General features: G+C 46.9%; 1 protein-coding gene across 5 annotated transcripts in view; it reads left to right on the top strand.

The window, feature by feature from the left end:
• Positions 1–15,484, top strand: part of TANC1 (tetratricopeptide repeat, ankyrin repeat and coiled-coil containing 1) — a 740,414-nt gene that overhangs the window by 567,759 nt on the left and 157,171 nt on the right. For 3 of the 5 annotated variants that reach the window (XM_085645502.1, XM_085645501.1, XM_085645499.1), the window contains 2 exons: positions 7,263–7,371; positions 8,687–8,743. In XM_085645502.1, coding sequence (XP_085501628.1) covers positions 7,263–7,371; positions 8,687–8,743 — 166 coding nt within the window. The remainder of the gene's footprint in view (positions 1–7,262; positions 7,372–8,686; positions 8,744–15,484) is intronic. The other 2 variants (XM_085645503.1, XM_085645500.1) reach the window with 1 other exon arrangement.

Genomic DNA, 15,484 nt, shown 5'->3' with positions numbered 1-15,484 from the left:
TCAATTGTCGTTGGAGCGTTTGTGCTATACCGGGCATAAACGTGACCGTAGCACCCACTGGAGTAATTAAGCTAGCCAGTCACGAGTGATGGTGGGGGGAAGCTTATTCACTACATAATATCCAGGCTAAAAGCCTGCGGGCGGTGGTGCATCTGTTTGTGTCTAACTACACTGTCCGTTCCAGAACCTCGCACCCCTCCGGGTGTTCCAGAATGACAGTCGCCAGCCTCCATGATCGCCCATTCCAAGGATAACCGCCCAATTCTGCTTGAAATGCAGCGATGTGAGTGACTCCCCATAGCCAATCACAACTCTGCTATGCAGCGTTGTGATTGATCAGAGCGCCGCGGTTCGGCACTCAGATGGGGACAGGGAACCTGTGCATGTTTCTCACCAGACTGTGCATTACAGCCTGGTGGGGACGATGCAAAGTGTGAATGACTGTTTGGCAGGCCCGAGACAGCCAGCCAAGCAGACATGCGCACTCCTCCCTCTGTGACCCCAGCCCCGCTCCACCCTAACCCAGCCCCTTAGTTAAAAAAAAATTATAATAATGAGGTTATCATCATTTTATTTTTATTTTTATTCTGCTCTGCTAGCAGTGGGGCGACACACCTCAGCCTTAGCAGAGGAGTCGCCCCTGCCTGCAAGAACACAAACCTGCCACTCACATAAGCTTCCATGTAAGTGAGGAAAAATTTGACCCTGGGTGCCACCCAAATCAATGTGCCCCGGGCAGACCCTCTCTCCCCACCCACCATAGGCAAACAAAGTTTAAACATGCAACTATTGATGTCCAACCACGAATGTGCCAGGACAAGTTCAACTCTCCAGTTGGTCCAACCGGGACCTACTAACGTATGTGAACAGACAGTCGCTCTGCCAGCCAGGCGTGTGTGCAATCATCCCCGTACATGAATTAAAGTAAGGAACCTCTCGGTTAATGTGTAAGAGAACTTCCCCATCATGAGTCAGATCGCACCACCATCACTCTACATCCCAGCAGACTTACAGTTGTGAAAATTCTATCCTTTTCTGCCCTCCCTTACTGCACGCACAGTTTCAATCGGTCATATCTTAATGTTACTGAACCATTCCCCTTTTCTCAAGCATCCCTCTTTTAAGACATAGCCAAGTTCTACCAATGAATAATGCATTTACGATGCCCCTCATGCCTCCCCACTGCCCCCATGTTGACTATTGTGTCCGGGATCATATATCATGTGGTGCTCGGGACCCAGAGCCTTCACCCTCCGCAGAAATCTGTGTGGCAGAGCCGTCCACCCCTTTCGGTGACGCTGCTGTGGCTTGTGCATAGCACCATCCCCTTCAGTTTGCACCCTGCTGAAGCCCAAGGGAGACAAGTTTGGATTGCTGGTCCCAGAGCGGGCTGGTGAAATACCCATCAGGTCGTTTTCCCCAGGTCTGGCGTTGGCTTCCCGTGGAGCGAGAGACAGCTGGTTCATCTCTAAGCTCTAGCCTCTCCCATACCTCTTCCGGTCTGTCAAAGAAGTGTGCTTTGTCGTTGAAGAGGACTTTCAACTTTGCTGGGTACAGTAACATATATATCGTATGTCCACTGCACGTAGTTTCTGTTTAATGGCTGTGAAGGATTTACGTTGGTCCTGGACCTGCTTCGTGTAATCCGAAAAGATAGCCATTTTACTGTTTTCAAAACATGTAGCCTTTTCTTCACGTGCTGCTCACAGTATGCAGGCACGGTCCCGATAATTAAGAATTTTAGCAATGATGGAACTGGTGGGGGTGTGGGGAGGGGCGCCTAGGGCTCAGCGGAGGTGCCAAGGCACTATGTGCTCTTTCAGTTACAAACAGGTCAGAGAGGCCCTGCGCCCTCAGAACAGACTGGACCCAATCTTTTAAGAATCATTCTGTGAAGGAGCCCTCTGACCTCTCAGGGTATTACCGCGGCGTAAGCAGGCTTCTGCATCATCTGCCCTCCTGCTCAGCTCCACCTCTGTAGTTGTCATTGTGTCCATTAGGCGCTTTATGGATGCCTCCACCCCTGTAGGACGCAATGTTGGATTCTGCATTTGTGACTTTATCATACACTTTCCGGAGATCTGCTCATAATAAATTAACATCTATTGAAACAGTCTCTATTTGGTGTTCTAAGGCAGAGCAAAAGCCTTGTATGGTAGCCAGGAGTTCTGCCTGGGATACTTCGAGCCCTCCCCCCAAAGGGTCCCCTGTTACGCCTGACTGTCTTGTTATCCTTAGTGTGGGTTGGTGCAGCGTAGCATACTGCATATGGTGTTTGGGGGAGTGCTCAGGAGGATTTATCCTTATCCATGATGACCTCAGGTGAGGGTTCTGCCATTAGGTGCAAGGGACCGAGGGCTCAGAGCACATCTGGCGCCGCAGGAAGGCTCCCAGGGAGCAACTACCGACCTTGCGGCTCTGTACCATGTGAGTTGCACCGATGGTGATGGCCCCAACACTCCCTCAACACAGGAGTAGGGTTGATTCCATTTGATCAGAAAGGTCATCAGGGCCACCCCGGGACCCAGCAGGTGCCCTGTCTAGGTTCCCTGCCTGGAGGGGGACCCACTGAATCTTCTCCGTACCTATGCCATGATGCACCGTAGAGGAGTGGACCTTATCAAGTCTAGAGTCATTATCCAAGTGGGCGGCTCCAGTACAGCAGTACAAGATCAAAATCAAAGGAGCGGCATAGTGCCCGCTATTCGCCTATCTGTGTATAGTCCGTGAATGTGCACAGTTGGCCCTCAGGTGCAACAGGTTTTACCCCCTTGCAGACAATACAGTCAACTCAGTCACTGAAAAAGGTGAGCAGTGATTGCATGACAGGTTCTACTGATATCAGGCACAACACACAGGAATGAGCTCACCACGGTTCTTGGATTCAGTGGGCGGCCAGGGCTTTCCCTTCCGGGCCTAGCCTCGCTTCCCTGGCCAGTCCGCTAGGCCTTCAGATATATTTTCTCGCTGACACAGTCTACAGGAGTAATGGGGCATAAAAGTCTGACTGGGCCCAGAGGCGATCGCAGGGCATAGGTCACAGAGGTCCTGAGGAGAAGCTGTGGCAGTTGCTTGAGGCAGAGGGGATCCCACAAACTAGGCCCATGTGGATGAAGAGTTGTGGACGTGCTGTTAGTCCCGCCCTGCAGGTCAAGGGAAGTCACAGCCGCCAGCTGTATAGCTGCTATGAATGTACCAGGTGTGAGAGTGTGCGCTCACAACCCCCATTCCCTCCAAGGGGTCGTAAGGAGTCGAAAGGGGGCCGGCCCCCGCAGAGACATAGCACTTACCGCTTAAGGTCCTGCAACAGGTACATGGTGATCTCCCCCTCCGCTGCCAGGGTCGGCTATGCCACTTCCAAGTCGGGCTGGAGTGCTGCTGCTGAACCAGGAGCAGGCAAGCGCCTCTGGCCCCTGAAGGGGGGATGAGTTTTGCCAGTGTTCTAAAAGCCTTCCAGGCAACTGCCAAGTGTTACCGCATTCAGCTGCTGCAGAGCGCCGACTGTGCCCTGATCCAGCGGTCAGCAGTGCCTCTCCCCCCAGCAGCGGCGTGGGCCCAGTGACCTTGGCGCACTGAGTCCCTCTTGTGCCGCCTCCAATCCATCTCCAGATAAGAGAGCTGCATAGTCTGGGACAGCACAATGCAAGGCAGGGCAGTTCAGTTCTGGGGTCGGATGGGCCCACGATGAGCCGATTGCACAGGATAATTGTGTGGGCCAAAGCGGAGCGAAGCAGTCACGTGTCCACCATGTTTGGCTCGCTAGCCACGCCTCCAGTTATTGCCAAATATAGCAGTTTTCTTCCACATGCCTTACAAATCCAAATATGTTTGTGCATATGCTCTATCCAGCCGAAGATGCCTCTATTGCTTTACCCAGTTGAGGACAAAGTTCAGCTTTCCCTCTTCAGTAAAAGCCACAGTCAAAATAGAGGATGAATAGTTATCCCTTTGTTTCTAATTCCAACCATCCTCAATTTTTTTTTTTATTGGATCACAATTAGAGGACAAAGCTAGCTAAATAATCTGTTGAGCAAATTTGTAGAAGTCCTTTGATGTCTGTATCATGCCTGATTCATGATCTGCCAGTGAAGGCATTGGTAAATTGACATAGTGATTAATATTGATGCTGTTATTGCCGGAGCAACTATCGTCCAATGTATGTGAGATTGTTGGGTGACATTGTTAAATGTGTTTGAGTCGAATCCATAATAATAGATGGCACAGCAGAAGAGGGTGAAAAATGGATGGTAATGTACTTGAGGAGATATGATTTAGTGGCTAAACAGTCATGCTTGCAAACTGGAGCCCAGCTTCTGATCCCAGCTTTGACACTTTACCAGAATTGGTGTGATTTTGAGCAAATCACTTAATCTCATAGAGCCTCAAATGGTTAATGTGTTTTGGAAAAAAGTAAATATAAGCTTAATCTGCAAATCTTTAGGTATCTCCATTCCTCATCGATAATTTACTCCCCAGCTTGTTTTATATATATTTATATATATATATATATATATATATATATATATATATATATATTTACCTATTATTAGGTAGTTATAGTTAGGACCTATTTTCCATAGGAAATCCGCAACATTCTATTCCCAATAAGTCTGGCGCCGGTTGACGAATCTTCGTGAAATTTTCCAAACTTTTGGCCAGCTCCGGTCTGCTCATAGGACCTGTTGACGCAGCTACAGCCCGAACTGCTGAACGGAATTACACCAAATTTGGCAAAGAGGTAGTCCTCAGTTCAGACTCGTGCCTTTTGCATAAATGGTGTAAATCCGTTCAGTAGTTCCTGAGAAAATTAGAGTAAAAAAAATAGCTATATCTATGGCCTCGGATGATCCGCGCACCCTAAGCGCACCCTCCCCGAACCGAGCGCGCACCCTCCCGATCACGCGCTGAATGCTAATTGGCTGTCAAGTGTATGCCTACATTCGAAACCAGGAACTGTTGGCAGCCATTTTGCGCCTCGGTAGAAGCAAGGCAGAAGAAGTAAGGGGAATAAGTGTTTAAAACATATAAAGGGGGCAGGGTAGAAATACTCTGACCCTCTAGTGTTGCTTAGGGAGTCAAAGAAGGATCCCTTTGGGGCCCCTTTTTGTTTGTTTTTTTAAACGGCGAAATGCGTGCAGGGTGCGCGGTTCCTAGCGCGTTGGGTGCGCGGATCCCAAAAAAATGGAAAGAAAAAAAATCAAAAATAAACTTTTGAAAATATAGTTTAAAAAATATTTAAAAAAATATAAAACTATATTTTAAAACATTAACACTTTTTTTTAAAAACCCAATAAAAACAAGTTTTTTAATTTTTAAAAGAATTGAAAAAATAAGTTTAAAAAAAGGTGAAAAAGTATTTTTCAAAAACATAATTAAAGGAATTGACACACTGAAATTGAAAAATTTAGAAATTCAATGAAAATCATTAAACATCATAGCTTTAGAGATAAATTATAGATAGGAATTAGCATTTAAAAAACCTTTGAAATTCACAGAAAAAAACCATAAGTTTTATGCACGTTATAGTTAGGAATTGGCATTTAAAAAAACCTTAGAAATTCACTGAAAAAACCATAGGTTTCAGGGGTGTTATAGTTAGCTGGACATTTCCCTCATACAAAACCCTAGAAATTCCCCCGTTATAGTTAGTTCAGCTAACTATAACTTGCGCGCCCCCGCAATGTACTGCTGATGACGTCACATATTACATCACTCATGACATGGTCAGTGACATCACTGATGACATCTGAAATGACATCACTGATGACGTCATCCAATGAGTGTGTTTCTGTAGAGTTTTAATATGTTTAATATATATAGGGAAAGACCTATGGAAGAATGAGTGGGTGTATAAGTGTGTAAATGGATGATTTTCTGGGTGTGTGACTGACTCTACAAGTGAGTCATTACATGTATCTTACTGCAGACTAGTGACTAAACTGTGTGAATGTCTGTATCTGTCTGTCTGTTGGTGCATAAGTGGCTGCATGGTTTTGTGAATAGCTATATGAGTGTCTATATGGGTTATTGATTGGTTGTCTGAGTATCTGTATGGGTGCCTGAGTGTTTGTGTGGGTAGGGTGTGTGTAACTGTGCATAGATGTGTGAGTGGGTGATTCTATGGGTGCATGGTTTTAAGAGTGCATCTGTGATGGGTGTGTTAGTGATTGAATGTCTATCTCAGTGGTACATGCGTGAGTAACTACATATGTGAAAGGCAGGGTATATGTGTGTTATGTGAGAGTGTGATTGTGAGAGTGGCTGTATGGATGAGTGTGTGCTTGTATCAGTAATTGTATAAGGGCGTAAGAATGTGGTAGTATTTGTATGAGTACGTGAACTTGTGTGTGTATAACTGTATAGGTGAGTAAATTGGAGTGTGATTAATTATTTGCTTGATTGACTAGGTGTGTGAGTATGTCTATGGATGATTGGAGGTGTCTGAGTGTCTATATTGGTGTATAAATGCATATGATAGTCCTGTACCGAGTGACTAAGTATGAGTGACTCTACAGGTGAGTGAGTGGATGTGTGTGTAGACCTAAGAGTCAATGAGTGTGTATGTAGTTATTGGTATTGGAGTATCTATGGTTTTGAGAATGGCCGTCTGAAATTTTGAGTCGGTGTATCAAAGGTTATATTAGGGTGTGAGAAGATGTGTTTTTCAGTGAATATATATATATATATATATATATATATATATATATATATATATATATATATATATATATATATATATATATATATATATATATATATATATATATATATATACCAATGCCAATACACACTTTTATATTAAGGTAAAGTTTGTAAATATTTTGTGGTTCAAACCCTACTAAGCAGTCGTGGTTCTACTTATTGAAGTCTCAGTGGCACTTCAATACATTGCTTCTTGCACATTGTCCTGAGCTTGAGGCAGTCCATGCCCGGTAGTGGGTTTGTCTTTTTACTGTGCGTTTCGGTGGCATTGGAATACTTTTTGCAGTATTGGCTTGTAAAGTGGACAAGTAAAAGTGAGAATGACCTACCCTACAAATTGATTATGCATTTAAATTGTGTATTAATTTGCCCTTTATTAATAATTGATTTATACTGTAGATGAGATTAAAATTTAATTTGTAATTTCTTCAATGGTGTGTAGGACAGAAATTGTACTGGTATTACTAACTATTGAATACATGCATTTAATTAAAGCAACCTTATGTTTTCATAATCAGAATAAAACCACAATACTGTTTTTTTTTTCTTCTTTTGTCTAGGAGTGGGCATGCGCTGCTTGCATTCATGTTTTCTCGGCAAGAAGGAAAGCTGAATCGCCAACAAACCATGGAGCTGGGTCATCATATTCTTAAAGCACATATATTCAAGGTACTGCAATATTCGAACCGCTGTGTAACTATACGGTTTTACAATTGGCATGTAATGGACTAGCTAAAATGCTTTAGTTGTCTGTGCAAGTTATTAATGACCAGAAATGTCTGAAGTTGCAGAGGAGAGCCGCAAGTGAGATACAAAAGATTCTGTTTATAAAGTGGTTGTACTGCTTATATTTTAGCATGAAAATTAGAGAGAGAATTATTAATGCTTTCTATTTTTTTTTTTCAATGAATATATTTTTATTACCATTTTCAGATATAGAACAAATAGTGTGAGTCATAAACAGAATGCGTGTAGTCATGACAGGATACCATAGAACACAAGAATAACAGTAGGGTAAGAGGCCCAGGGAGCCAGCCCCAGCCCCTCTGAACTTCTCAACAAGCCCAAACAAGACGGGATGGGCCTCCCCCACCTGACGCAACTAGAGCAAAGGCCACCCTCCGCACAGTATTCCAGTCAACCTGGGGGGGGGAGAACCACTTAGTCTTGATTAGAACGTCCCCGTTGGATCCCCCTGACTGGAGCCCTGCGGTGTGGTCACTGTAAGGCCATGATAAATTCTCCACGTGCCCCAGACCCGATCAACCTTACGCGGACTCCCCGTAGCTTCATCGTCAACCTTCTGCACCCTCATACAGACATCCATTCCATCAATCCATTGGTCTCTCGTGGGTAATGCAGAAGACCCCCAGCCCAGTGCAATGCCTTTTTTTGCCAGAATCAGTACCAACATGCAAAATAGCAGCTTTTTTCTGGGCAGGTCTACATCCCCGTTGAATGATTTCTATTTTATGATCTTGAGAAGGGACTAAAGGAAGTTGTCCTCCTTTAAATGGTGCAAGTATGCTATTTCTGCCAGACATGCATTAACTTTGTTGATTTAGTTCCTCTGAATAGATTGTCAAGATTCCTTTGTGTTTCCTACTCCACTCATTCTTGCTTCTAGTCATTCTTAATGTCATGTCCAAGTCCAAGTCCAGCATCCCTTGTGAGATAGTCCTGATATTGCCTGACACAGGTTTCAGTATACCTCAGGGTGAGAATCTCGGCCCTGCCTTGGGAGGAACAGATTACCTTTCTTTCCTCCCAAAGTATACTCTTAACTTGGCCGCTGAGACTCAAGCATTCAACCAAACAAACCTACAAGTTGACAACTAACAAGATGTGTAGGCAGCTACTAAGCGCTGCATCAAGTTACAGTGGCCAATAAATCCGTTTTGTTTTTATCATACAACACAGAAGAGAAGGATTAATGTCTCTCCTTCCTGACCATGGTATAATTTCTTTTATCTTGTCGTCATAGGTGAAGGGTGTAGATTTGGCTGTGATGAAGGCACGCAGAAATATCTCAGTGTCAAAAGTGAGTGAGCTACAGTCGATATAGCCATATGGTGCATTTCATAAGAACCGAACAAGCTGCTTTTTTCAACCATAAAATATACAAAGATTCTCTTATCCACCAGATAGGTGACTTCCAACTTTCTACTCAGGGTTCATGTTGAAGGCTGGCTTAATCACATTGTAATTATAAGATCTCAAGAAGTTTATTTAAATTGACTAAATGACATCAGCAGTTTGGCTATGCTCTTTGTTATCTGAACTATCTTAGAAAAATGAAACCACTCATTACTACGTCGGACCTCAAATTGGCAGTTCAGTCCTTAGTCATATCAAGGATTGAATATGGGTGTACAACATTAACAGGTCTACCTAAAATCTCCACAGCACCACTAAAAGCCTGTCTCAATGCGGTCGCAAGACTCATTACAGGTTCAAGAAAATATGACCATATTTCCCCACACCTGAAGGCTGGCTACCATATGACGCCCGAATTCTACTTAAACTGGCATGTATTACCCACAAAGCGCTCCACTACAAAACGCCAATGTACTTATCCCAGAAAATTGAGCTATCCAGTGGAAGCAGGCCATCCCGGAATGCCAGAGACCTGTTGCTGAAACCTCATCTTTCAGAAGAAGAAAACGTATGACAGAGCATTCTCCGGAGCGGCCCCAGAATCTGGAATTCACTCCTTCCAAACATTAGAAAAATTCCAAACACGTCAACCTTGAAGAGGGAAGCAAAGACCTTCCTAATGAGCAAGTTCCTACCCTAAACAATGATTGATCATCATCTGCATCGTGGTTAATTGCCAGATGCTGCATAGTCCTGTCAGATATGGATGCACCGTGCACAAGAAAGATCATAAAGACACCAAAACAACCCAAAGAGTGGTGCCAACTAGATCTGATGTAGGTGTTTACCTCAACAGGTCAATAATGAATGTAAGGATAAACTCACCAGTTAGCTGCGAAGCCACCTTAGACTGTACATTACTACAATGAATGGATCTTATTTGTAATATTGATGTAAAAGATACGAAAGGTACACATCGGAATCATATGTATAATACTACTGTTATACCTTTTGTACACCAAACCGATCCTAATCTTCTTACTGTTGAAACTAATACGAAAGGCACGTACCAGAACCATATGTATATTACCTTTGCTATACCCGTTGTATTCTAAACGATTTACCTCATGTAACTGTAAAGCTCTCTGATACCCATGGGTCATGTTCGCGCTATATAAAACTCTATAAATGAATAAAAAAAATCTGTAGGAATAATTCCCTTGGCAGGCAGACTTCGATGCATCTAGGCTTCCCTCTGCATAGAGTCCTGGAATTCAGGATGGTATTCCAGTAGGTCATCAGAGCGACCTCTTCTGATAGCCATATATGTTAACTCAATAAATGTTCTATTCACTTTCCCAAGAAATATACCAGTTAGTCTCATCTGTATGACCACCATATAGGTTACCTACACACACCTTCTGCAGTCCCAACACAGTGGGCACTTGTTTCAAGACCAGCGCACTCGTTTGAAAGACCATGCTTCAAGTGCATTTGTTGATCCATGTTCACAGTAGCACCTGTAATCTTTCTATTTGTTGGAATCTTTAGACGAGTTAGAAATGCTCATGTAAAATTACTCTTAGTACAAAATCTACTTCGATTCCCAATGACTAATCCTACCATCTTTTAAACCACAGGGCAGTCAAAATGTTGTCACACTGTTCTATCAGCAGTTAAGATGCTGAAGGGAGGCACATGGTTCAGAAGCATAGTTTCCTTCACTGTGTTTGACCTTGTTCGACCTTTTGAGTATCATTGCAAGAAGAGAAGCGTTCACATGTTGTAAATAGACCGGGGAACAAAGAGCATAGAACTCAATACAGGTGAATTTCAACAAAACCATTAAAGATCACCTTTGATGGAAAATACTAGAAAAATAATAGGAATGCATGTTCTATCAACAGACGATCACGCCCAATAAGTATATGATCAAGAAAGCACAGCATGCATTACTAATATAAATGCAGAACCCATAAAAGTACTTAATAATATACACACAGCAAAGAAAGATGTAATCCTGAGAAAGGAAGCAGAGATTTGTTCACGAGTAAATACAATCTAATCTGTTTTACATGCTTAAAAAATTAGAGAAGGATTATACACAGCTTGTAATTTTGTAATATGTCCCTGTATTGCTCTCAAGTGTTCTGATGACATCCTGAACCAAGAGCTGAATGCGGAGTGGTAAATATCACCAGAAGCATGAGATGGCAATATAGGACCATATTACATGTCACCCATTATCTGTTTTAAAATATTTTTTATAGATTATTGTGGGGCAGTTAACGAGAAATAGCTGTTTATTTCAAAGTTTAGCTAACAATGGGCACAAACTAGAATGTTATGTTTTTTTACATTTCATGCTTAAATTGTTGATAAAAGAATGTTGAAGCCCATTGGATGAATGCCTTTCTGTGTTGCCACACAATTAGCAGATTTTACCCCAAATCGTTTTTTACTCAATGGATGATGATAATTCCACCAGCGCATAATTTGCATTTCATAATTCTTGATAATCATGCTACATAATTTGGTCCTTCATGACGCTTAATCCTAGTAGCCTCAATAATGACACAGCTCTGTAATTTTGATGGTGAAATCCATATTTCGCAAGGAATCATTTAATATTTTCCATATTTAATTTCTCAATGAAATGTGGGTTTCCAAACCACTGAAGTTTGATTAATAAAAAACACACTTCTGTAGTAGGGGATCTCTGTGTATAGTCATAATCTAGTGAATAGTCCCGCCCATGTGCGGGGACCCCAGAGCAATAAAAAAAATAATCTCTTAAGGTGTCAAAACATGCAGACCTGCATCCACCTTTAAGAGAGAATTTAATCCAAAGACAGATAATGCAGCCTATACCCACAGGCTACACTGTCCAGTACTTCAACTAGAATTCCACCAACATCCACAAACAGCACTGCCTGTCCAGCTTTTCTCCACAAGGGAAAAAACACCCTGCCTCTCCCAGCAAAAGCCTCTGGAATGATAGAGAGGAAGGAATGGACAGACAAGCCCCATAGGCTGTCATTATGTGGCTCAGAACAGGATACTGTGCCTTTAAGAAAACTTTCCAGAACTTTCCCAGTATCCCAGAATGCACAGCAGGTCCCTTTTACTTTCAGTTCTTTTTTCCGGCTCCTGCTAGCAGGACCCTGGAGCATTGAGCTCTCCCTTTTCAAGGGTTTATTGGTTACTTTTCAAGTAATAGTAGTTAGTAAAGTCCTTTCCTTCTGGTGTTGTCAGCATGCCTGGCTTGTTTGACAAGTGTCCTGATTGTGAAAGGAAAAAGGCTAAGTCAGACCCACACAGGGTGTGCATTGTCTGCCTTCCCCAGTCCCACGTGCCAGAGGAGTGCGAGATTTGCTGCTCATTTTCAGCCAGGACCCTGAGAGAGAGGATGAAAATCAGGCTCCAGGTACTGGAGGACAGAAGACTGAAGGCACGAGGTGGGTCTGGAGGGGCAGATTCTGCCCATGCTGAGGCCTCTGGGGGGCTCCCCAGGGGCGGGAAGACCAGCAAGCGTCCCCACTCCCCGTCGACGGCGGCGTCGAGGGGGATGACTACAGTCTGTTCGCCATCTCCCCAGGGCTCTGTGGGGAAGCGGCGTCGACGATCGACATCGAAGGAGCTGAACAGACCGCCGTCGACGACATCGCCATCGTCTGCCACGACGCCGTCGACGTCGCCATCAAGCCATCGGCGTCCGGATCGGACCCGGCGTCGGCGCTCGCCGTCGAGGGGAGGTCGCCGATCGCCATCGGCGAAGAGAAGAAGGTCGCCGTCGAGGGGCTCCTCGACGTCGCGAGCCAGCCGGCACCCGGCGTCGAGGCGGCGGTCGCCGTCGACGTCATCGACGTCACGAAGGAAGACGTCACGGAGGAGTTTGCCGTCGAGGAGTTTGCCGTCGAGGAGTTTGCCGTCGAGGAGGTCGACGTCGAGGAGGTAGACGTCGAGGAGGTCGACGTCGAGACGGCGCAGGGGGAGCCCTGACGCCAGGAGTAAGAGAGGAACGGAGTCGCCGGGATCGGTGTACTCCGTGGTGTATACACCTCCGCCTCCTCCACCTCTGCCACCACCGCCTCGCCACCGACTCCTCCTCCTCCATCACCACCGCCACCGCCAACACCACCACCGCCTCCACCACTGCCGCCGGTGTCACCGCCCCCACCGCCGCCTAGACCACCTCGCACGCCGTTGGGGCCGCCTGCGGTTCCGCCACGGTCGGTCTCCCTGCCCAGGTATCCGACTCCACAGCAGGGGACGCCGAAGCCGTAACACCCACGGTCGCCGGGACCGGCTAGACCGGCGGACAGGCCAAAGCCGAGGAGGTCGCGCTCCCGCTCCTTCAGGAGGAGAAGGTCGCGGAGTCGTGGACGGTCGTCGTCGTCGACATCGGGACGACGCCATAGGAGGCACAGGTCCAGGTCGCGCACAAGGTCCTCAGCCAGGGATTTCTCACCGACGCTGTCGGACTCACCGGGGACTAGGGTGTCTCCGGTGGATGATCTGACTCCTTCCTGGAGGTGCTGCTGAGGGGGGCAGCCAAGTTGGGCATCACGGTGACGGTACCGACACCCACGACGTCCGTGATATTCGAGACTCTACACAAAAGACACCTTTCTCGCCCCCTGCTACCTCTAGTGCCGGGACTGGTGGAACCCGCGTTGGAGTTGTTCCTCACCCCCGCGGTGACGAAATCCGCTCCCTCGCGGCTCATGAAAAAGTATCGGGCCCCGGACTCGGACCCTGCTTTTTTACGGATGGACCCGAAGCCGGACTTTGTCATCGTGACGGCAGCGAGGAAGCAGCATGCGACTGCACCTTCATCGACGGTCCCGCCAGACAAGGAAAGCCGCTGGCTGGACTCGGCGGGCAGGAAGGTGTGTGGGACCATGTCTACCACCATGAAGGCGGCAAGTGCGGGGGCGCTGTTGGGACGTTACGACCGGGCCCTGTGGGAGTCCCTCCAACAGTATGCGGACCTGCTGCCCCGGGACAGGAAGGAGGACTTCCTGGAAACGGTGCGAGAGGGCATGCTGGTTTCGAACCAGGTCATCAGTGCGGCAGCGGATGTCTCCTTGTTGGCGGCGCTCTCCTACTGTCGTGGTGTCCATCAAAGGTGTCACTCTTGGCTGCGCCTGACGTCGCTCAAGCCAGAGGCTCAACACAGAGTAGCCAATCTGCCCTTCTCGGGGGAAACCCTGTTTGGAAAACATGCGGATGATGAGATGGCCCGCATGAAGGCGGAGGCGGAGACCCTGACGGCTGTCGTGTTGGAGAAGGCCGAGAAGAAGAAGCGCCCGTTCCAGAGGCGGTTCGGGTCTACGGGCAGAGAGCGTGGGCAGGGTTCGGGACAGCAGCAGCACCAACAGCAGCAGTTCCGGAAGCCCTTCCAGAAACGCCAGAGGGGTAGAGGGGGCCAGCAGGCTACTACCACTACCAAGGGCCCGGCCGGGGCTCGGCCCTGAGCGACTACTTCCCCCTCAACCGTTACCCACTCCAGTGGGGGGAAGCATTCAATTTTTTCCGGCAGAGTGGAGAAAAATTACTCAGGACAAGTGGGTGCTGAATATTGTTTGCAATGGATACAGTCTTCGGTTTATCAGCCCGCCTCCAGCGATTCCGCCGGTAAGCTCTCAATTTCAGCTGCGAGAGCTCCAGGCGGAGGCAGACATCTTGTTGAGAAAACAGGCGGTAGAAGAGGTACCTCTGTCTCAAAGGGGAAGAGGTCTGTACTCTCGGTTCTTCCTCGTTCGCAAGAAGGACAAGTACGAGTTCAGGCTCATTCTGGATTTGCGACAGGCAAACAAATGGATTCGCAGAGAGAAGTTTTGCATGCTATTGTTGCATCAGATTTACCCTCAGCTGCAACGGGGAGACTGGCTCTGTGCCATAGATCTCCAGGATGCGTACTTCCATGTGCCCATTGCTCGGAAGCACAGGAAGTTCCTGCGGTTCCAAGTCGGCGCCAATCACTATCAATACACAGTACTGCCGTTCGGGCTGAAGTCCGCGCCCAGGACCTTCTCGAAGTGCATGGCGGTGGTGGCGGCACACCTGCGGAAGAACAAGGTGTTTGTCTACCCGTACCTGGACGATTGGCTGATCAAGGCCTCATCCTTCTCGGAAGCAGAAGAACACTTCCGGTGGACGTGCGTTCTTTTGCGCAAATTGGGGTTACACGTCAACATGTCCAAATCGGTTCCGACTCCGGTCCAGTGCATTCAGTACCTGGGAGCCTCCATCGATACGCGGTCAGCAAGCGTGTCTCCGGAGGAGAAACGATTATCACTCCTTCGGAAGGCCCAGGAACTCAGGATTGCGCCATCGACGACCGTGAGGAAGGTGTCTTCACTGCTGGGATCGATGGCCTCATGTATCTTCCTCACGCCTCACGCATGGCTGCACATGACACCACTGCAGGAGTGCTTGGAGGATCAGTGGGATCAGAGGACTGGTTCTTGGGACGACAAGATACGGCTGTCTCTACATGCTCTTCAGTCTCTGAAGTGGTGGTGCTCGGCGGAGAACCTCCTCAGGGGGGGTTCCCTTCCACAAGGACATTCCCACGTACAGTGTCGTGACGCATGCGTCCCTCCAAGGCTGGGGAGCGCATTCCGGGGAATTGCAGATTCAGGGAGAGTGGTCCCCGTTGGAATCGACGTACCACATC

The sequence above is a fragment of the Triturus cristatus genome, chromosome 3_1, assembly GCF_964204655.1.
Source record: "Triturus cristatus chromosome 3_1, aTriCri1.1, whole genome shotgun sequence".
NCBI classification, from domain to species: Eukaryota; Metazoa; Chordata; class Amphibia; order Caudata; family Salamandridae; genus Triturus; species Triturus cristatus.
Note: the sequence above shows the minus strand (reverse complement) of the source record. Positions and strands in the feature narration are given on the sequence as shown.